The 21,571-nt window shown below is 57.0% G+C and overlaps 1 protein-coding gene and 1 long non-coding RNA gene across 22 annotated transcripts in view; one reads left to right on the top strand and one right to left on the bottom strand.

Moving 5' to 3' along the window:
* Positions 1-21,571, bottom strand: part of LOC310881792 (ankyrin repeat and fibronectin type-III domain-containing protein 1-like) — a 213,894-nt gene that overhangs the window by 70,207 nt on the left and 122,116 nt on the right. Inside the window, exon 1 of one of the 21 annotated variants that reach the window (XM_083799524.1) lies at positions 2,626-4,248. The exons of the other annotated variants lie outside the window; for them this stretch is intronic. Within the exon in view, the coding sequence (XP_083655650.1) occupies positions 2,626-2,712 (87 nt within the window). The 5' untranslated portion in view covers positions 2,713-4,248. Of the gene's footprint in view, positions 1-2,625; positions 4,249-21,571 lie in introns of those variants that run through there. 21 annotated transcript variants of the gene reach the window in all.
* The window catches only part of LOC310881796, a 31,686-nt gene continuing 25,996 nt past the window's right edge, over positions 15,882-21,571 (top strand). Inside the window, exon 1 of the long non-coding RNA XR_014572598.1 lies at positions 15,882-21,554. This is a non-coding gene — a long non-coding RNA (uncharacterized lncRNA). The remainder of the gene's footprint in view (positions 21,555-21,571) is intronic.

Below are 21,571 nucleotides of genomic sequence, written 5' to 3' on the forward strand. Positions count from 1 at the left end.
GACCGGATCTGAAATTAAGGCTTCTGCACGCAGACATCATCGATTCTGCAAATTAAAAGGCCATTTCTAGATCCAATGTGAATTTTATTTTTGTTTTATTTTCTCCTATTTGTTCAGTGTCACGTTTCTTGGCCAGCGCTGGAAAAAAACAGCTCTTGGTCGGGGTTTTTTAATTTAGCTGTGTTTCTGATCAGCTTTTCCAGGGCTCCCCTGCACCAGTGTGCAGCTGAGGGATGGGGACGGTTCAGAGCAGCTTTCCCAGGGCGCGAGGCTGGAGCCTGGGCTCTGCCGGCCGCGCTGTGAGCGTAGGGATCCTCGTGGCTCCGGGTGCCCGCATCAGCCCCGACCCCACCGTGCTGCCTACAGAGCTGGGGCATGCGGGCGCCAGGGCGGGCACGCAGGGCGCTGCCGTACGGGTACCAGCACTCGCGTGCACCAGCGGCCCTGCTCCTTACCCTGTGCACACTGTGCGTTACATCTGAAGTGGGCAAAATCTTCGATTTTCACAGATTTCTGCACGTGCGGCATGGTCAGACCGAGCCTGGATCCTGCGCGCACGTCTCGCGTCCCGGTGCAGCCCGCGGCCAGAGCCCTGCAACACGCAGGCTCCCCGCGCCAGCTCAACGACACGCAGCGCTCGGCAGGGACCGTGCCCAGTCCTTTTCCTGGTGGGAAGAGATGGACGGGGGGAGCACAACAGAGGCAGGAGAGCACTCATCTGCTACCAGATCCAACCCCGGCTGCAAAAACAGCCCCAGCAAGGAGCCCCCTTTTCGCTGGTCCAAAGCAGAAGCCCGAGGAGGAAATTGCTTCTTTTCTCCACCTCTGCCAGTCTAATAAAAGACAACTGCTCCTCCAGAAACCACCCCGGCTTGTTCGCGAGGCCACAGCGAGGAGCAGCAGCCGCACAAACAGCCCTGCAGCGAGCGTGCTGGACGGCACCCAGTAGCCAGCAAGGAGACCAGTCCAAGCCATGGAGATGGAGGCGCAGATAAACCAGGTCAGCTAAGTGTTTCCATTCACGCCAGACAGTGACTAATAGACTACATGAATTTGTTACTCAACCGAAGTTAAACTTTTCAGGCCCAGAAGAGCCAAATAGTTGTTCCAAGTGAAAAAATCCTGCAGGATGCATTCCTTCACCATGTCCCATGAATACCCAGGGAATCATGATTTCAGGATGGAGCTGATAGTTCTTTCATATATCACAAAGAATAACAAACTAACCTCTCCTTTATTCTTTTTGCTCCTCAAATGCTATTTACTCGTGGCAAGAACACGCACGTCATGTTCACGCAGCGCTCTGGGAGGTGGAGGGCTGTGCAAGCTCCGCATGCTGTTACTGCAGCAGATCAAACAAACACAGAAAAGAAAAATTTGTTTTTCTGGCATTATGGCTGTCAGCACAGACAATAAAAGAGTATGGACGACACAGCATCCACCTTCCACCCCTTTCTGGATTCAGCGTCATGGCATGAATGAGCTTTACGCGGAGAAATGAGACTGAAAACCAAAAACGGATGAACCCATCAGCACTTGGAAGCTCCTCTGAATTTCTTTGAAATGTGACAGACAGAGCACGTACCCGCAGCGTCCACGCCACGCAGCAGGCACGGGGCAGCGCCCTGCACCCTGCCCGAGCCCAGCCTCCTGGGGTGCGGGTCTGGCGCACCCACGCCACGGGGCAGCAGCCCCGCGCCTCGTGGCAGAGCCCAGACACCACGACACACGGGCAGTGGGCCAGCAATGTTACAGAAGCCGTCAAGGCCACAGCCGTTTTGTTCACTCTCCACTTCAGAAGATGGCATTCTCCCGGAGCAGCAGCCAAGAGGCAGGCAGGTCTCACGGTGTAACGCCGCGTTACGCACCACCACGTCCCAGGCCGGTGGCGGCTGTGCGCAGGGACCGCACGCAGGCAGAGCTTTCACCCTTTCCGCCTGGAAAAGCACCGTGCTGCACAACTCAGAACAAACCTATTGCCACCGAGATTGTTATCTAGGGTCAGCTGAGAAACAAGCTTCAGGAAGGCTTCAGGAAGCCAAGACAACAAAACATACACTCGCGACGTGATACAACCCAGGTAAAATCCTTGCACAGAAGGGATGACATAATATCCAGGTCTCCTTTATAAAAACGCAGTGCTTTCTCTCAGCAGGACAAACGTGCAGCTCTGCAGAGCCTGCAGCTCTAGCATCCCTGCTTTGCAGGTCTTCAAAACCAGAAACACCCAGGTGCAACGCCACAGGGCGCAGAGCAGAGCTGGAAAGCAAACCCGCCCTGTAGCACGCCGCCCGCTCTCCGCCCTGCCTGGGCCCCTCCAAGCCCCCTGAGCCCCCGTCCTCCTCGGTCGGGACCCGCAGACTGCTCTCAGCGCACCATCAGGGAGATTCAAGGAATCTCCTCGTGGCGACGGGGATGTGAGTGCCCCATGTCCCAGAGCTGTGTCACAAGGACCCTGGTGGCTGTCCCTCAAGTGACTGTGCGGAAGCAGTCCCCGCGCACCCGGGGATGCAGAGGAAGGCGAAGCGCCGACTGCGCTGCAGTCTCTGGCAAAACTCCTGCCAGCCCAACCGCAGCAGAGCTGGCGCTGGCACGCAACACGCCGGGCGTGCAGAACAGACTCACGTTCACGCAGGGCCGTGCCTGGCAAGGGATGCATATCGGAAGCACTTTGCCGAAGCACAGCGGCCTCTCGGGCGGCAGGTGACACATGCTGCGTGCAGAAGGCGCACGCCTTGAGCTGCCGGGGTTTTTAGTGCCGGGCAGGATCCGCCCCTCCGCCTGCCGCCCACGGCCCTGCCCGGTGCACCTAAGCCCTGGCCCCCGCCCTGGCTTGCCTGGCAGCTCCCACCCGCATCCTCAGGCTCACCCCGTCCCGCGAGCTCCTGTCCCCAAGAAGGCTGCGCTGGGGAGCCTCCAAAACCGGGGTAGCACCCTGGGCTGGACCGACAGCCTGCCCAGCGGACGCTGCCCAGGTCCCTCCTGCACGCATCCTCAGCACAGAGCGCTCCGGGCACCACTGCCTGCTCCAGCAGCCCCCCCAGGCCCAACCCTCCCCTCCTTCGTCCTCTGCCTTTCTGAGCCCGTTCACCCTCCTGGCCTCCACCACAGCCAGAGCCACAACCCGAAAAAGTGACTGCCTTTGATTCGTGTTAGCCTTTTCCCTGCTAATCTCTTGGGGTACCCCCTAGCTCCAGCACCGCAAGGTATTAAATCGCTCACCATCTCCACAGCGCTCAGGGCTGCACAGGGGCTCCTGCTTCCTTCACCTACTCCACCTCGTCCTCGTCTTCCTCCCCTCCCTGCCGGCAGAGCAGCCGCCTGTCCCCAGATTCCCATCCGGCCGCCCACAGCCTCTCCCCAGATTACAGGCCTCTCCGGCTGCCCCAGGTGAGGTGGCAATCACAGACCTGGAGGCAATTTCCATGGAAATGTCTTGGCTCAGACGCGGGTTTATCTTCCCCTGCTTTCTGCTGCCTGGAAAGGAGCACCCCACAGCACCCATCCCACAACACCCATCCCACAGCACCGGCAGCACGGCGCCGCGAGAGCGATCCCCAACGAGCGCTGTGCGCCAGGCAGAGACCCCCCCGGGCACCAGCACAGCGCCTGGCCCAGCGCCCCGCGGTGTCAGGGGTGCTGACAGCATGGCTCTCCCTAAATGCTCGCCCACCTCCGAGCTCCCGGGGCCAAGCCTCATGAAAGCCCTGCAAGCCCCTGCGGAGAGCCAGCCGGGCGACTCGCTGTGGGCACTGACTGTACAGGGTACGGTGAGTTTACAGCTCCTCTCCCCAAACTGCTCCATATTCCGAAAGCGATAATTTCCCTTTTCGCTGGTTTCTTCCCTCTGTCCCACAGGAGCTGATGCACTTACCACCTCCTCCCTCGCTGGCCGTGCTGCTCCCACCCCTACCCAGCAGCGCCAGCCCCGTGACATTAATGCTCACTGTGAACGTGCGGTAGCTGTCCTCCTCGCTGGGGACTGCAGCCCCCGAACCGAGGAAGGGTTCGTGTCCTAAGCAGGGTCCAGTGTCCTCCTGCTCCCATAGTCAGTCTGCTAAGCACCGCCACAGCAGTGACCCCAGCCCTGTGCGCCCACCACAACGCTGTCAGGGGCAGCAGAGACGAAGCAGGCCTTCCTCCCCTGCTGCTGTTCTGGCAGTTTCGTTCACAGGCACGATGCGCCCTGGGAGGATGTAGGGGCTTCTGGTCCAGCCCAAGCTTGTGGTAAGAGAAAAGCACCCGAATATCACTGACCCTCCTCGCAGGGGTCACCAAGCACCATGCACCGACGGCGAGAGTCACTGCGAGATAAACCACGCATGGATCTCCGTGCAGGGTGATGGGGTGGAAGAACCTCCTGAACTGGGATAAAGGAACACGAGGGGTATTTATCGATGCATGGGGAAAGATCCAGGCAAGCATCTCCCTCCTCGGGAGCCAACCTGACCCCGTGCAGCCTTCGTCCCCGCAGGCTCCAGCACAAGAGGGGCCTTTGTCTCTGCGGGGCATGGCAGTGGGGTCCTGCACAGCAAGGAGGGGAGTGGGAGCGTAGGCTCCTACACAGACCCCACCAGCAGCCAAAAGCCTAACAGGAATTTGTTTTAAAGCCTCCGATCTGCATCGGGGCTCCCCCACCAGGCATTGCATCTTCACGTATTAAGAGACACTCACTGCCTGAAAACAACTTTTGCCCAAACAACAACATAAAAAAAGGATACGCCAGGGATTAAATGACCCGGCGAGCCACGGGCACAGCCAAGGGTGGAAAACAAGCAGTCTGGGTCTGACAACAGCATCGCGATGGCATGAAAGCATGGCACCTTGCTGCCCAGGCTGCGATGTGCGGGCAGCAGGAAGGTGAGCAGGGCCGACAGCGGGCCCCGGGGAAGCCTGCCTGCAATCAGACAGCATTGTGGCTGTTGCAAGGGAAGAAATTAAAGAAATTCATCATATTTTGTTCATGCTCAGTAAACACTCACTGGAGAGTCATGATTAAACCTTGCATATGCTCTTCCCCGAGCCCGAGCAGGAAGCGACAGGGCTGGTTATTGCGGCGGTCACAGGGGATGGGGAGCCCTTGGGCTGGCGAAGGGCCTGGGGGCCTCGCGGGGGACAGGGACGGAGCTGCTGGGCCTGCAGGAGCGAGGACAGGGACAGCCGAGAGCTCGGCTGCGGAGACGGGACGGGAAAAGGCACAGATCTGCAGTGAAAAAGACGCAGGAGGAGATGAGGTGCTTAAAGGGGAGCCGGGGAAGGAGAGCAGGCTCAGCCTGAGCTCCGCTGCTGGCACAGAGGCAGCAGAAGACACCGGCCCCTGCCTGATGGCTGAGCCCTGGCAGCCGGGAGCACGGCCCCGGTGGGGGCTGCGGGCCCCCCGCCCGCGCTGGGGCTCTGGGGCTGGGCGCCTGACCCCGTCTGAACTGGGAGCCCTCTCTTTGGAGAGCAGGGGAAAGCAGGAAACTCAAGAAAGAAGAAATAGGGGAAAGGGAAGAAAAGACTGCTGTGTTAAGAGATGCAGGAAGAAAAGAAAAAAAAAAAAAAGTTGAAAAGAAATCCCTGGGGAATTGTGGAGGAGAAGAAAGAGCGTAGACAAGCCAGGCGAGCCAGCGAGAGAGACAGAGAACAGGAAGCGCCTAACTAGGATGGAGACAGAGATACTACAAACCCGCGTGACGTCAGGCCGGAGTGGCAGCGGTTTCCAAAACAACTCCAAACTCCAGCACACAGGGAGGGAGAGAGACACGCGGGAGCAGGGGAAACGAGATGGGGCTCTGCCCTCGGAGGGAGCTGGAACAGAAGCTCGACGAGTCTGCAGCGCGCAGCCTGCTCCCGTCTCCCCTCGGTTTGCATTGGCGGGACAGGCTCTGGGGAGCCGGCAGACACAGAGACAGAGGTTATTGTAGAGCTAGGCAGCATCGGGAAGGAAATTCCTGAGGGTGTTTTCCTAATTGACACACACAATGCAGTTACAGTCCCCCAAAGCCCCTGTTCGCAAAAAGGTAAATGCTGGATGCTCCCAGAAAGCTGAGCCAAGGAGCGAGCAACAACAGAGACAGGGACCCAGAGGAAATAATTCTGAAAGAAATGGGAACCACACACAGAGAATTGTCCTGATGGCAATGGCTTTCCTCTGCCCCAGCCTGTTCAGATTAGAGGGCTTGTAGCTGCGTTTTCGGGGGCTGAGGATGAACACGGCGGCTGCCAAGGCGGGGTGGACTCTGTCTGCTGGCAGAGGGCAGAGAACAAAATGAGAGAAGAGGGGGCGAACCCCCACTGGGTTGGGCCATGGTGCCCCTCCGTGGGCAAGAAGCTGCCTGGTGCCCCGGGGCCCCCAGCCCACCCCAGCAGCCCGGCACGGGCAGGGCTGGGCAGCCCAGGCGCCCACCCGCTGGTGGAGGAGGGCAAGTCCGCAGACAGGACGACTCTGAGAAGGGAGGTTTCTTGGCTGGGTGGATGAGGCGGTGACCAGGCAGCTCTGCATCCATGCACAGGAACTGATTCGACCTCATTTTGCACAAAGGCAGGCAGGCAAAGACCTCCGCATCCTGCCGGGATCTGCACGGGACGCCCACAGCGAGGACACCCCACCAGCACAGCTTCCAGCGCGTCCTTCTGGAAGAGATTCCTCTACCGCAGCAGTGCCAGGAAGATGGGAGAGACCCATCCTGGTGCCGTCGTGGGCACAAGAGCACGGCCTGCGGGCTGGGTGGCGGTGCCGGGGTGGGAAAGGGCTCCCAGCCCTGTGCCACGCACCAGGGGAGATGCCACCGGGACTGCTGCTACGCGGGGTCTGCCCAGCGGTGCCGTGGGTGCCAGCGGGGCGATGTCCCCTGGGCCAACACCAGTGCGCTGCAGAGCCCACGGCAGCTGGTGCCCGCTGGGATCAGCACGGCCCCACCAGGAGCCGCCGGCCTCCCCCCGGCCCCTGCCCGGCTCCTCGCTTCAGAGACCCCATGGCTGCTTCCCTGCCCAGGGGTGCGGGGAGCCTGACTCATGCGCTAGGAGAAATTAATAAGCGAGCACAGAAGAAGGGCTCATCCCATCCAGCAGCCAGCATGAATCACTGCTTTTACTGACTGCCTAACATATTGTTCCAGCACTGAGTCAGTACTGCTGTGCAGGTTAACAAGGGGAGAAATTAAAAGTTACGGCCTATGAAACGCAGTAGCACTGAGAAATTATAAAGCGGTGCTACTGTAAGAAAGCTAATAGGACTACCCACAGAGTCCCAGAAAAGACAGGCTCTGCTCCAGCTTTTCACCAGCCTTCCCCTGCACAGCTGTGCCCCCCGCCAGACAGCCCTGAAATCAAACCCTCGCTCCGCCGTCAGCACGGGCCAGGTACTCTGCAGCGACAGCACGCTTTGTGTCTGCGAGCTGCCACCTCTGCACTTACTGTTTTAAACGTGCAACCCTGGCTGGGAGAAAAACTGTAACTGACTGAGCAGCTTTGGTCTCGGGGCAGGGGACCATCTCCTTCTTTAGGACCCAAACCGCTGCTCCCTACTGAGAAAAGCCACAGCTACTCTTCCCAAGAGCGTCGGCCCCCATTTCCCACCCCAAAACAGCTCCTGCAATGCAGCAGTGTGTCACCGATGCAAATAACAACTACAAACGGAGCCTCGCAAAACAAATTGTAAACCTTAACATAAAACAAAAGGCTCCTGCGCTCAGACTGCTGCAGTGACCTCCTCTTTAATGTTGCTGCAGAACAGCTGTGATGGAGCATCTCGAGTCCTTTTAAGACCCTCATTTACCGACAATCTACATGCTTTGCAATCTGGTAAGAACTCAGCTGGTACAGAGCACAGGGCTATCGCTTGTGCTTGGAGAAACGAGGGAGAAGAACCTGACTTCATGGAGCAGAGAGAGAGATGAGAAACTCAGATTGGGAAACGGGGTCAGCTGCTGGGCTGCCCTGAAACATGAACATGAACATACCCTAGAAACAAACGCTGAGCCTCAAGTGACTCTTTCTGATCATATCATCCACAAACGAGTCTCAACCTTCTCTGACACCAGTTGATGAATTGGCTTTGAAGATACCGTGCGGCAGCAAGTTCTGCAGGTTAATTCTTCGTGTATAAGAAAGCACTTCCCCGTGGCAGCGCTTCATTCGCTTCCTTGCCGTCCTGGGGAATGTATTTACCTCCAAGAGAAAGTCCAAGAAGCATGGAAAGGGCACTGACTCACGCTGCTGCCCACAAACACCAACCTCGCCATGCGACACGCTGTGCCGGGACCCTGGCATAGCTCTGCCAGCCCCCACCTGCCGGGACGGCCACCACCGCCACCAGCACCTCTCTCTCCTTTGTCACCTCTCCTTTGTCACCTCTCCTTTGTCCCCGTGTCGCAGCACGCCTGGGACCCAGGCAGTCCCGAGACGAACGCAGTGTGAAGCATGAGTCTCCATCCCACCCAGGGTCATCCGATCTTCAGCGTCCCCAGAAAAAAAGCTAATCTCAACGAGCCATCAACTCAAAACAAAATAAAATACCCTCAACAAACCAGCAAGCACCAGATTACCCCTGTTTTCTCCTACAAGGATATAATTCAGCTATAATAGGATAGTTATTATTATATATTAAATGAATGGCAATTGATTATTAAGAGTGCATTCATTGAAACTGGGCAGATGTGTAACAAGATACCTACCTATTACATAGCTGTGAAACCACACTGAATATGCTTCTAATGACCCACCGGTATTTACTTAACATTCAATATCCATCGCTAGGAGAGGTCTCTCTAGATTTAATAAGCCTCTGTTATTTTATGTTTAATTAAATACCGTCCACTATTAAAAACATATTTAACTGAGGTCGAAACCAGTAAAAACTGTATCTTATAACACAGCTGCTAAACCTCAAATATCTTCCTAATGATTAATTGGGATTTAGCACATGATCGCTGTCCTACTGAGAGCGCACGGAAAACGGAAGCTCAGAGATGCGAGGACAAAAGCGCTTCGCTTCTGCAAACAATCCTGCTGGTTGAATAGTTTGGCTAATAACAATAGAGCAGGGCAGGGGGAGCCTCAGTCCTACGTAACCCAAGTTTTGAAAATTCGCTGTACGGCACAGCCGCTTCCCCAGTGCCTGCTGGATGGTGCCAGCCCCATTGCACGGGACTGCAACGAGAGCGGTGGGCCAGAGGACTCCTGATGGGACACCTCCAGTTGGGATTGCCAACAGCGTCCCATCTGCTCAGGCTGCTCCTGTGGTTCGTCACCCACACCACCTCCCCCAGCAGAAAACAATGGTGTCTGGAAGAAGCTGGAGATGGATTTGCCACGACAGTCCAAAACCTTGATGTTACAAGCCAAGAGACAATTTCAAGCCAAGTGAACAACCCCTACATCAACAAGATTCCAAAATCAAGCAGACCACAAGTACAAGTCTTGCAAGAGCAGCAGACTAAGGATGGATGCTCCTGGCCCTGCTGCACAGGCATCCTCTGTGCCCTCCACAACGGGCAAACTGGAAGTCACCCCGTCCTGCACACCCATAGCACCAGCATGTTGCTTCATCTTCATCATCGTGCACAGGGACAGCCGATGGGGAAGAAGGGCCTCTTGGCCAGGGGGAAAAAAGCTTGAACAGGGAGCAGGGAGAAGTCCAAAGCATGTCAGCACTTGGGAAAAAGCCATTCCACCTCAGTGACCTCCTGCGAGAGGATTTGATTTTTATTGTTTTTGTTTTGAAAGCCCTTGAAAGCAAAATCTGATACTAGCAAAGCATTAAATATAGCAGCACATACCCACGCAGATTGCATAAGAAAACAATTTAAAAATAGAAACAGTGAGAACAAATATGAATGCAGAAAAAATATCAAGAGAGGAAATCCAGAGGGTCCTCTCCTTCCATTGTTCCCCTCCTAACCTCAGGCATGCTGGTGTAATTGGGGTTAGACAGTGGGCTGCACGCTTAGAGCCTGAGAAATGAGTCAAGAGTCTGGAACTCAAGACTGGGTTTGCACCAGGCAAACCCAGTGGCAATCGTTTTATGAGCTCATCTGCTTCACTTGGAGGAACCTCAGGGTGTCAGACCTTGGGTTTGCGGTGCTTGGACGAGATGCCCTGAGCAAGCGTCACGACAGAGCCACACTCCCCAGCTGGGCAGCTGGATGGGGTTGAGATAACCAAAGCTCTACCCCGAAGTCATGTCCGAGGAGTGAATCATCATCCTGCCGTGAATGACATACCGAAGGAGTAAGAAAACATTCCGGGCGTCTGACAGGGCATCGTGCTATGCACTGTGGCAAGGGGCAGGACAACATATCCATATCCAATATCCATATTGTGTCGGCATCTTTGGAGGAAAAACTCCAGGTAATTCAGTGTTTCGGAAACCAAAAGAGATCCTGGGAGTCCTAGCACCTTGACCAGAGGGGAGCACCACAAAGAAGACCTCTCTGTTGCCTCTCTGCCTCATGGGCAGGCCGGTCAGCAGCTGCCTCCACAGATGCTCCAAGGAGAGGATGTGAATGAGAATTAATCTCCTGGGAGGCTGCTGGCGGAATAACCACGTCACCAAAGAACCGCTCTCACCTCCCAAATCTGAGCGCCAGGAGGGAAGTCCAGCTGGTCTTTGCTTCCTTCTACAAGTACTGATGTATATGTACATACGAATTTACAAACTGCCTATTCACAACATCCCTCCCATGAACTGGCCGTGCCACAATGGTAAACAATCTATAGGAGATACCATCTGTGCTACTTCAAAGCCACGCAGCGCATTAAGTAAATAACAGGGGTGTCTGTCTGAGGAATATGGTGATTAAGGATGTCTCGATCTCCACATCAGCCTTGGAGACCTTGCTGCGATATCGACGACTGCCCCAAAATGCGATGGAAGGAAACCAAAACCTGATCTATCCTGCCTCATTCCAGAAAAGTCCCTGGATGTGAAGAATCAGGAGGTGCTCTCCAGAGTCCAGTAGAGGACAGAGACCCTGATCCATACGCATTCAACTTTGCTGGACTGTGCCGGTCTTTTCTCTTTTCCCTTGTGTTCAGTCAGGAAGCTGTACTCATCTCAAAGCAAGTTATTCTCTGTTTTGATTGACTCTTCATAAGGATACAAGAGCCCCACTGAAGGAAACAACCCCATACTGAATTTTGGTATCTTTGAATGACACCTTTGGGGCACGGGAAGCCTTAGGAGCTGCTCCAGCACAAGCGCAAGGGTTTGCTTACTTCATCTCACCTCTTTGTATCCCCACAACCCCACGATTCCCATGACTTTGGAGCCCTTTTTCCACAGTTGCATGGACATCTTCAGCTGAGGCTCCGGACCACGTCCCATGGAGTTCAAGTTGTTAGGAAAACGCTGCACAGCTGGAAATGTGAAAAGGGCCCAGGTGGGCACCACCGATATGCGGGATGAGGAAACAGAGAGGCGCTGAAGCAGCTCCCAAGGAGAATCCTTTGCAACTCTGCTCCCATGAGAGCAAAACAGCTCCTTGGCCCAAAGCCGAGGTGAGGCCAGCCAAGCCCTCAGGGTCAGGAAGACAACTAAAATGCACAGAGGGCTCATGACAGAGCCAAATTCCACTTCCACACCTGCTGCAGTTTTCTTATGTCACTTGAGTCAAATCGCCAGGCACAGGTTTGACATCTTCCTCCTTTAGGTGTCTGCAGCAGAGGCATCTGCTCCAGTCAATGGAGTGATAGGGACATTTCTGAAGACACAGTTCCTCTGCTGTTTTATACGCCCATGTTCATAAGAGCCCGTGACACTCTGGAGATGCCCACTTCTCTCCGTCATCTATGAAGGGAGTCCAGACATGCAGCCCAGACACCTCTGTCGGCACTGTCGTGTCTCTATTTGTGCAGACAAATCCCACCCCTCGTGTTTCCATGCCTCAGTTTCCTCTGCTATTAAAAAAAAAAAAAGAGACAGACCAAGAACCCCATCCCAACCCAACCACAGCAACATAGCAAGGCTTAATTCATTACAGCCTGTAAACCGCTTTGAGATCCTCGACTGCTATATAAATCCAAAGCTGGTATTTGTTTAACCCTGCTGAGCAGACGGAGGCAGGCACCCAAAGCCACAGCACTGCTGGCTTCTTGTAGCCAGCCCCAGCCCCACAAGGGGTAGCAGATGGATCGGCTGCTGCGAAACAACAACTTCCTTCTTTCTTTTTGCTCAACTTAACCGGGGTTTAGGCTGGGATTTCGGTTACGTTTTGTGGCCAGCCTTTCTGGAGACAACCACCCGCCTGATGCTGGGGGAGAGCGAGATGCCTAAAACCACGGGCAGTTGTGTTTATTTTGATTCCAATCTTCCGATCACTCAAAATCCTGGGAAAATTAAGATAGGTTGTTGGGGTGAAGTTTTTGTCTTGGAAATCAGTTTGAGTCGGGGGGCGCTGGGCTGCCCAGCCAGCCAGCTGGGAGGCTGGGCTCTCTCCTGCCCTCCGCTCCCCGTCACCTCCGTGCAGCAGGAGCCTGCAAGGACGGCAGCGCCGTGCGTGGCCTCGGAGACATCCGGGGGCTCGCAGGCCAAGCAGAGCACACAGGCACACACTGAGCCTGCCCTCCGCCAAAACCTGACACCACTCTGGAATGTAGAAAATTGCAAACGATACTTTAATTCCACAGTCACTCAACAGTAGCTCCGGCCATGGGAAATACTGGGGAAGGCGCATGCTTGGGAGCGCTTGAACGGAGCACATCCAGCCCCAGCCTAATCCGCCGGGCTGGAAACCATGCTATCTTTATCAAAACTCCCAGCACAGTCAAGTCATCCCCACCTGCCTGCCCTTGAATCAGCATGAAAGGCTGCTAGGTATCAGCCCGAGCGGAGCCGCCAGGCAGCGCACGCCACCTCTCTGCCAGTGCCTGCATAAAGCGGCGCTGGCAGACGGGCAGCTCGCCCGCAGGGTCACCCCGCTGCACCGCACCGCGACGGCCCCACCGCCCTGCTCTCCGAGCGTCAGCCTTCACGTATTTCTGCCCAAGTCCCCCGTGTTTCCTCTGAGCCACGGCACCTCCCGATCCCATCGCACCCGCAGGACGGCACCCTGCACCCCGCATCCTCCACTCCCCAGGAACTCGCGGCTTCTGTGCTTTTACCCCACTTTGCACCCCAAGCCCACCCTGTGGGGGGCACGCCTGGTGCTTATGGACATCTGGGGGGCTCTGCAGTGGGGAAGAGTCAGAACAGACCCAAAATTAAACACAACAGGACTTGGAAAACTCAGAAAAGCCTGTGTCCTGCCCATCGGGAGCTCAGGAACTGCCACAGATGGATTTATTACCAGGACAATTATCAAATACAGGAGGATCTGAACTGGAGGATCCCTGGGACAGTTTTGAATTAGATTTAATACCACGTAGTGCTCAGTCAAAAGAGTTACGAGAGAAGAGGCTCAGCACATCGGGATGAAGGCTGCTCTCACATTTCAGGAACTTCCTGCTCTGGTTTCAGGTCTTCCTTCCTTCCTTTTGACCTGTCCCCTCTCAAGTCATGGTTTTGGAGACCAAGGAATTACATGATTCACCTCGTCATCACTCAGGAGGTGTTTTCACACCCCTGCCGTTATTCTCCAAAAGACAGGGGTTGGGGCCCAGCGGCACCCGAGGGTCTGGGGGACGGGCACGCCCAGGGTGGGTGTCACATCCCTCAGCTCAGGAGACCTTCCTGAGACCCTGCCTGCACCCCTGCCTGCCCCCCTGCAACAGGGCCAAGCCACGCGTCCTCCTCCCCAACCCTGGTCGGCACCTGGGTGCTCGCGGGGGCTCTGGGGGTGCCCAGGCTGTGGCCAAGCCAGGAGGCCCCCAGCCCACACCTTCCACGTGGCTGGGCAAGGGCGGCAGCAGGTGCAGTCCTGTTCCCCTCCACCATATCCTATTCCAACGCTTCCACTACCAGTCCATGCCCACAGGGTGCCCCCGACGTCACCCCAAGGAGAGCCAAGTGCCGTGCTCGGGACAGCCGCTACGCACGGCACGGCACCGCTCTCCGCGTTGCAGCCTGCCTGCACGGACACGTGCCAGGCCTGCACGTCTCCCGTGGAGGACCGAGAGGAGGATTTGATGCTTCTCCTGCACTGGCTGGCTCAGCCACTGCGGCCTCACACCCTTGCCTATCCCGGGAATACGCCCCAGGTGACCTGCGTTGGATTAGGTTATCACGATGGAAAAAATCTATAGTATGCAACATTAAGTCCTCTACTCTTCTGCCACCAAAACAGTCCCTAAGCTGAAACCTCTGCATCACAAACACACAGGACTCCTGACCTGCCCCTGGTTCAGTAGGAGAGCCAAGCTGTTCTGCCACTAGAGCAGGGGAGAGGCATTCGCAGACACGCGGAGACCCAGGAAAGGGAAACCAACGGCAGCAGTGACTGGCAAGGGCTATGTGCTGCACCCGCTGCCACCCACCACCCCCCGAGCTTTGGTTTCCTCGGGAGGCTTCGCCTGTAAGCAGATCTCTCCGCCAAAACCGAACCCGTGCCCCTCGGGGGACACAGCACAGGCAGGGAGAGAGCAGTGGTGCCGCAGAGCCACCTGTGCTGGCTCTGGTTCCCACGAGCCCTCTGCCCCGTGTGCCACCGCAGCGAGCAGCCCCAGCCCGCCCGGGGCACAAATCCCCCTTCCAGCAGAGCTCCTGCGGCTGGCTCCGCGCTCTGCTCGGTGCTCTTCGGTGGAGGGGAGAGGAGAGAGGAGAGGAGAGGAGAGGAGAGGAGAGGAGAGGAGAGGAGCGTCACGCCGTGCGATGCAAGAGGGTAACCCGAGCTGTGGTCTACCCTACATTCCTTGTGGCTCCAGCTCCCCAGCCAAAACAAAACCAACATTTTCCTTTTTTTTTTTTTTTTTCCCCTTCCTTGAGGCCAAATAGGAGGGGGGAGGGCACCCCCACAGCACTCAGCCCAAGTCCTGCTGGCTGGGAACCAGCTCAACTCTGCTGGCTCCCGACACCGTTCCCAGCTGCGTGCACCGCAGCCCCCGGCGCCCCCCCCCCTCCCCGCAACACCCAGCCCCGGGGGGCGCGGGGCGATGCCACAGGGCCAGCACCCAGCCGGGCCAGGACGCCGACCGCGGAGGCAGGCTGCAGCTGCTGCGAGCCACGCAGCCCCACGGCGAGCGGAGCCGGAGAAACACTGATTCACCACGCGCCCTACCCACGCTCCACCGGGAGCTGGGGCCTCCGTGTGTGTGTACGGAGCCTTGGAAATTCCCAGAGAACAGCCAGCGAGAGGAGAGACACCACCCCTCCGTGGCACCATCAGTTATGTTCTCGTCACCCGGCGGACACGGTGGTAGCCGCACAGCTTTCCGAGGGACGAACTGGAATCCGTCCCCAGCACGACGTTTGCAAACACAGCAGGAGGAGGAGGAGGAGAGGAGGAAATCCTGCCCCGGGGCTGCAGAGCGAGCCCAGCTCCATGGCTGTCACCTGGCTGGGGTGCTGAGCTGCCATGCAGCAGCGGTGCTCCCCTAGCACCCTCCAACATCTTCACAGCGCCCACAGAAATGCTCCCGCTGTCTGTACCGTCCCCCGGTGGGGCAGGTAGGCGTGGGGCAGGGTGCCAGGAGGGGGTCACCCGTCTTCTTCCACCATGCCCCCAGACTCCCCAGGCCATGCCACCCCACTGGGCCAGCAGGAGACTGGCCGGGAGGGGCTCGGTCACCAAAACCCCACACCACGGGGACGTGCTCAGCCCCAGCCCCGAGCAGCGGCTGCGCTGGGCCAGTCTGGGCTGCTGCTGGATGCCCACCACGCCTGGTACGTCTACACCGCTCTGGGTGGCACCACCTCGGTTTTACACACTGAAAAGCCCCCGTGTGCTCACGTGCATGCATTCGGCATCTCACCTTGGGGCTGTGCAGCCTCATAGGATCGGTCCCCAAGACCTGCAGGCACAAGGTTTATTTTGCCAACAGAAAGACAACACTGAGTGTAGCTAATAAGGGGAAACGGTGGCTGTCCTGGTGAACAGGTAATGTTGGCAAGGACGGAGAGGCAGCACGTGTGACATGGGAAGCGGTCCGAGCTGAGCCCAGACACTTCCTGGGCTGGGTGTAGGAGAACCCCAGAACACCCACTGCAGCCGTCCTCAACGCTGCTCCTCGGTCGCTAGGGCAGGGAAAAAATCAGACATTCGCCAAATTTCAGCAGCAAGTAATGCCGTACCGTTTAACAGGAATACACTGAGAAACTCCAAGTTAATTAAGTCATTTAACAGTAAAACTGGCCTTGCTCCCCCCCCACCCTGCAGAGGATGGCTCACAGCGCCTCGCACGGACCAGCCTGCCAGCAGCACGCGTGGAGGGACGAGGTGCACGTTGTCCTCCCTCCTTCAGCCAGGGCACCGGCGGCAGTCTTTGGACAAGGGACCAGGTTTTGAACACCAGGGTGAGCCACCGAGGGAGGACGTGCGGGGTTGGCACACGCGGGCTGGCTCTTGCTGGCTCCGCTCCCCAGCGCTGCAGCTCTGCCACCGTCTTCGGGCGCACGTTTGCCTCTCACCGTCCCCAGCCCCGGCCACGGATCGGGGCAGACGGGTCCGAAGGGTCCCTGAAGGGCCCACGGCAGCAAGCTGCAGACTAGCGAAAGAGTTAACACTTCCCCCAGCTCGTACGCTGTTATTCAATACATTATTGACGTTGAAAAGTCGTCACGTTACAATCCAGCAGTCCACGAGTATTAAGAGGAAAATAGAGGTACGCAGAGCGAGACACACACGGCGGAGCAGAGGGCCCCTCCGAGCTACAGTTACGGCACCGCACACAAACTGATTTCCCAGATTCGGTTTCCTCCCCCACCTCTCCCATTTGGTGCAGAACCCGCTCGCTCGTTATTCGCGTTTAATGCCGCTGAGAATCCCTAAATCCACCTCGCAGAAAGGATTACCACAGGGGGAGGGAGGGCTGCAGAGGGCTTTTTCTCAGGCTTCGACAGCTCCCCTGTTGAAACGATGACCTGGACGGCAGCGAGTGGGGCCGGAGACCCCCCTGTGCCCACAGGTGGGGTCCCTGTGCCCCGACCCCCCCAAAACCCAGCCCACGGTGCCCGGCTCGCAGCCGCCCCTTGCAGCCCTGCGCCGCTGCCAAGCGGAGCTCTCCTTGCCCCGAGTGCCACGGCTCTTGCCAGGCTGGCTGTGCAGCCGTCTGCACGACCCCATCGGCGTGTTCGAGCCGCTCGCTGCAAAACCCCGACACCGAAGTTTCTCACAGAAACGGATTTATCCCTCGTCTCTTCCTGCCCTGACACGCAAACGCACAGGCTCCAGGGCCTGGTGATTCCCCAGGAAGTTTGGACCGAAAATAAAATGAGATGAAATGAGATGAAATGAAATGAAATGAGATGAAATGAAAAAATAAAATAAAATAAAATAAAATAAAATAAAATAAAATAAAATAAAATAAAATAAAATAAAATAAAATAAAATAAAATAAAATAAAATAAAATAAAATAAAATAAAATAAAATAAAATAAAATAAAATAAAAGCCTCATCCAGAGGCAGGGTGGAAAAGCAGGCTTGTCCCTGCAGCCTGCGCCCCAGGATGGGGACCCACAGCATCGGAGCCCAGCTGCTGGAGCCCCGAGCCCCGAGTGGCCCTGCTGCGGGGCTGGGGCTGGCAGGGACGAGTGGGAAGGTGACAGCCCCGCAGGACACCAGGTGGGGACAGCAGCACCTGCCCGGCATGGGATCTGCCGTGGGGAGGTGTGAGGGCCAGGGTCGGGCAGCTCGGGGAGGGCACTCGCCAGGCACGCTGGCTCCCTGCTCGTATTTTATTTCATCTCCTGATGGGTGAAATGTGTCCTTAATTTGTCCTAAAAGAAAAAGAGAGTGAGCCGCATTCTCACACCCATAAAGAAGACAACACGCAAAGCCCTCGAAAAGCAGGCGCCACACATACTACGCGCTGCCTTTTTCTAATTAAAGCCGCCTTTCCCAGTCCGCCGGGGCTGCTGCCGTGGTGGGGCTGCACATGAGCTCCCGGGGACGCTGCCCCCCGTGCCCCCAGCCCCTCCGTGCGGGCTGTGCCGTGCCCGTGTCTGCAGGCAGGGCCGGGGCGAGCGCGGGCGAAGGAGCCCGGCCAAGCCCTTCCCCGACAATCAGTCCCCAGGGAGCTGTTCTGGCTCATCTCGCGCTGCAGAAAGAGGGGTTCATCTGGTTTTAATCTCGCCCCTCGCGGTAGCTGTCACCATGGGTTTGCTGTCAGAGTAAAAGATGCCTTTATGCAGCCCCTTGCCAAAGCGGCAGACATTCAAACTTCAGGCTGCAGCCAAACCCCAGTGTCCTGGGCTACCCCGGCCCCGGGCCGCACACCTTGGCCAGCCCGCGGTGCCGGGAGCCCGTATGGCGATGGGGGGCTCGCTGGCAAGATGGGAGAGCAGATGCCGAGTGGCATCCCACTGCAGGCAGCGGGGCTCCGGGCAGTGCCGGCACACGTCGGGGTCCGGCCGCCCCGGCTCGGGGGGCTGCCGCCCAGGCACAGGCAGCGCGAGCCCCGCCGGTGCCGGTCGCCTGCCCGCGGTGCGCTGGAGCCACGGCTCCGTGCTGCAGCCGCCGTCCCTCTTCCCCTCCCCCAAAAAACACAGGGAACCACAAGAACCACAAAAATGCATCTCCTCCGCATTGCAGAGCCTCTCTCTCTGAAGGGCACGCCGAGCTGCCGGAGGACCCGTCGCTCCGCTGCCTGCCTGCTCTCACCGCCTGGACAGCAGCCAGCTTTTAAAAGCAGCTGTCACATAAAAGCAAACATTTTAAACCATTACATTTACAGCAGTTTATCTTTAATGCCGCCTAAGGTTTTGACGTTGCTCCGTTATGATCGAGTTAAATGGGTTCCCTCTGCAGCCCCCTCCCCTCCCGCGTGTTCGCGCCTGCCAGGAGCCTCCTCCTCCTCCTCCTCCTCCTCCTCGTCCTCCTCCTCCCGATCTGACGCACCACCGTGATGTCACGCTGCATCGCATGGCGAAAGTGATGAGGTCACAGGCTCACGTAGCAGCAAGCCCACCCACTGCCCACACAAGGCACCTTTGTGGCGACCCCTCCGTGGGGCCGGGTCCCTCCCCAGGTTCCAGGCTCTCGCCCAGCCCCGTTCCAGCCCCGACGCTCTCAGCCAGGCCGTGCCGTGCCCCACGCTACCCCCGTGGCTGCCCGCAGCCTGGGCTCCTCCATCCCTCGGTTAAACATCCCTTGGCTCCCTGCCTAGGGCACAGGCACTGTCCCACACCAGGGGATGCAACCTGTGAGAGCCCCCGGTACCAGGAGGCAGCGCCGGCTGGGTGCCCAGCAGCATCGCCAGCCCCTCACGGGGTGCAGCCTCCCTCCTGCCCCTCTGCCAGGCGTGCGGCTGGGCCAGCTCCCCAGACCCCTGCCCGGGGGGCACATCTGGACCCGCACCAAGAGGCTGCACTGGGGAGTCCCTGTCCTCGTGCCCCAGGCCAGGGGTTCCCCTCCGAGTGGGGCAGCAAAGCCAAGAAAGGCCGACAGTGCCCCAGGAATTCCTCCCAGCGAAGCCGGGGCCCTCGCAGGCTCAGCTGGGACGCAGGATAAAGGAGGCCACTGAAAACTCCACGTGCCCGTGTGCTGCTGGTACGACCCAGGCTGCGCGCCGTGCCTCCCAGCACGCTACAACGCTTCCGAGTGCCCCGGAGCAGGGCACCGCAGCAGAAAGAGTCCCAAGCACCCGCAGTGGGGCGGGAGGACGGGCACGCCAAAGCAGTTCCCCGTATCTTTCATCTGGCTCATTACACACTTCATGCTCTCCAGATTAATAATGCACAATTAGAGAAAGAGCAGGGCAGCGCCGGGCAGCCCAACCAGCAGCCACTGGCAATACTGGGTGTTCTCCTCACAGCTCCCGCTCCAGTCCCTGCACCCCTCCCGAGACATGACAGTCTCACTTGTTGCTTTTAATGATTTTTAAGCATATTTTCTAGCCCTTTGAATGTAACTGAAAACACAGCGTGAGAAGAGAACGAGAGCCCCAGACCGTATATATTTTCTGATGTCTGACGCTTCCAGGTCAACACCACCCTAGGTAAGGATCATCCTACGGCCAGGCCTAATTGTGACCGCTTGTGTCAGCACCCTCCACCTCTTCCTGCCCAACAAGGAGCCGATTTGAGCTGCCACAGCCCTGCACAAGTCACGCGTTTGATCCCAAGCTGCGTTTTCTCTCCATTTTCCTCCCTCCATAGGCTAGGAAGAGTGTTACGAGCCAGCCTGCGGGTGTCCCAGGCTGGCATCCTTCTTCCAGCAGGGGTTTGACCGGCATCTCCTTTCTAGCCAGCCCTCCTTCGTTCTCCTCCTTCCTCCACACGCGCACACGCACGTGTACATATAAAAAAGGAACTTCACTCGTGACATACTGATATTGCACAAGAAAAAATAGTGGCAGGAAATTAAAAAGGTTCATGTAACAACGTTAACACAGCTGTAATGCAGATCTAGTACATATAATAACGTGTCAGTCTGCCCCTTACCCGGAGGGGCAGGACAGCTTGCCAAGGCCTTTATCTAACCAGGACGGGTTAAGCACCTGCAGTGCATGGGGAAAGCACCGTGCACATGCTTGCCACGCTTACAGATCTATTCTTTTAGTTTCCCTCGTGGGATTTTTCTGAAGTGCCTTTACCACCTTTTATTTCGACTTGAATCACTGCAGCTTGTGCTTTCTGAAGCACGGAAGATGAAAGAACAATAAAAGCAGTCAGACTGTGAGTCCTCTGCCCCACACAACATATACAGTTTCAGCAATTTTTTTCCAAGGCTCCTGTTATAAATGTCTCTTGTTCACGTCTAACAAACCAGCAGCACAGAGATCTCAAAAAAAAAAAAAAAAAAAAGAAAAAAAAGAGAGAGAGCAAATCCTGCATTATTTTTCTTAGAAAAGGATCGTTCCTAAAGCATCCAAAGCACACTCAGACCAGCAACTCTTCCCCCTCGTACTGGAATCCAGTTCCCATCCCTCTGAGATGCTCTTGCCAGGAATGTGCAAGCTCTTCAAGCCCGTGGGGCTGGATGTGTGCAGCCTTTAGGCACGATAGCCAGCACCTCCGTGAGCACTTGACCAGTATCTGTCCACTAACCCGAGCACCTTCAACGTCCTTGAGAACAGAAGATTCCCATAAACCACGCGCTGCTCAAACCTTTCCACGCTTTTCTTCCCAAGCATTCCCCTGCGTGAGACCGCGCAGCCTCAGGGGACCAGGAGCACAGGAGATCGATGCCCCATCAACCTGCGCCCTGCAGCACGATTTTCATGCTCTTTCCTGCAGAAATTCGGGCTGATCCTTCCCTGCAAGGTCTCTCACCCTCATAACCCGTGTGAGAGCTGTGGTAGGGGAAGATGTGATTCCACCTCCCTCACCAGGGACCCTGGACCTGCATGAGGAATCAGAAACAAATTAACCCCCTGAAGCCCCAGGGCAGATTTCAGTGCAGCCAAGAGCTCCCATGCAGATGCTCCCACTTGAAACTGGGGTGGCCTCAGGAAGCAACTAAACATACTCCATCTTTTGGGGTGCACCTGAGCTTTCCTGAGTGCTGCTGGGGCTGCAGGCTGGGTCCCTCACCCCCGGGTGAGCTCCAGGTGGGG

The sequence above is a fragment of the Anser anser genome (assembly GCF_964211835.1).
Source record: "Anser anser genome assembly, chromosome: 15".
Lineage (NCBI taxonomy): Eukaryota > Metazoa > Chordata > Aves > Anseriformes > Anatidae > Anser > Anser anser.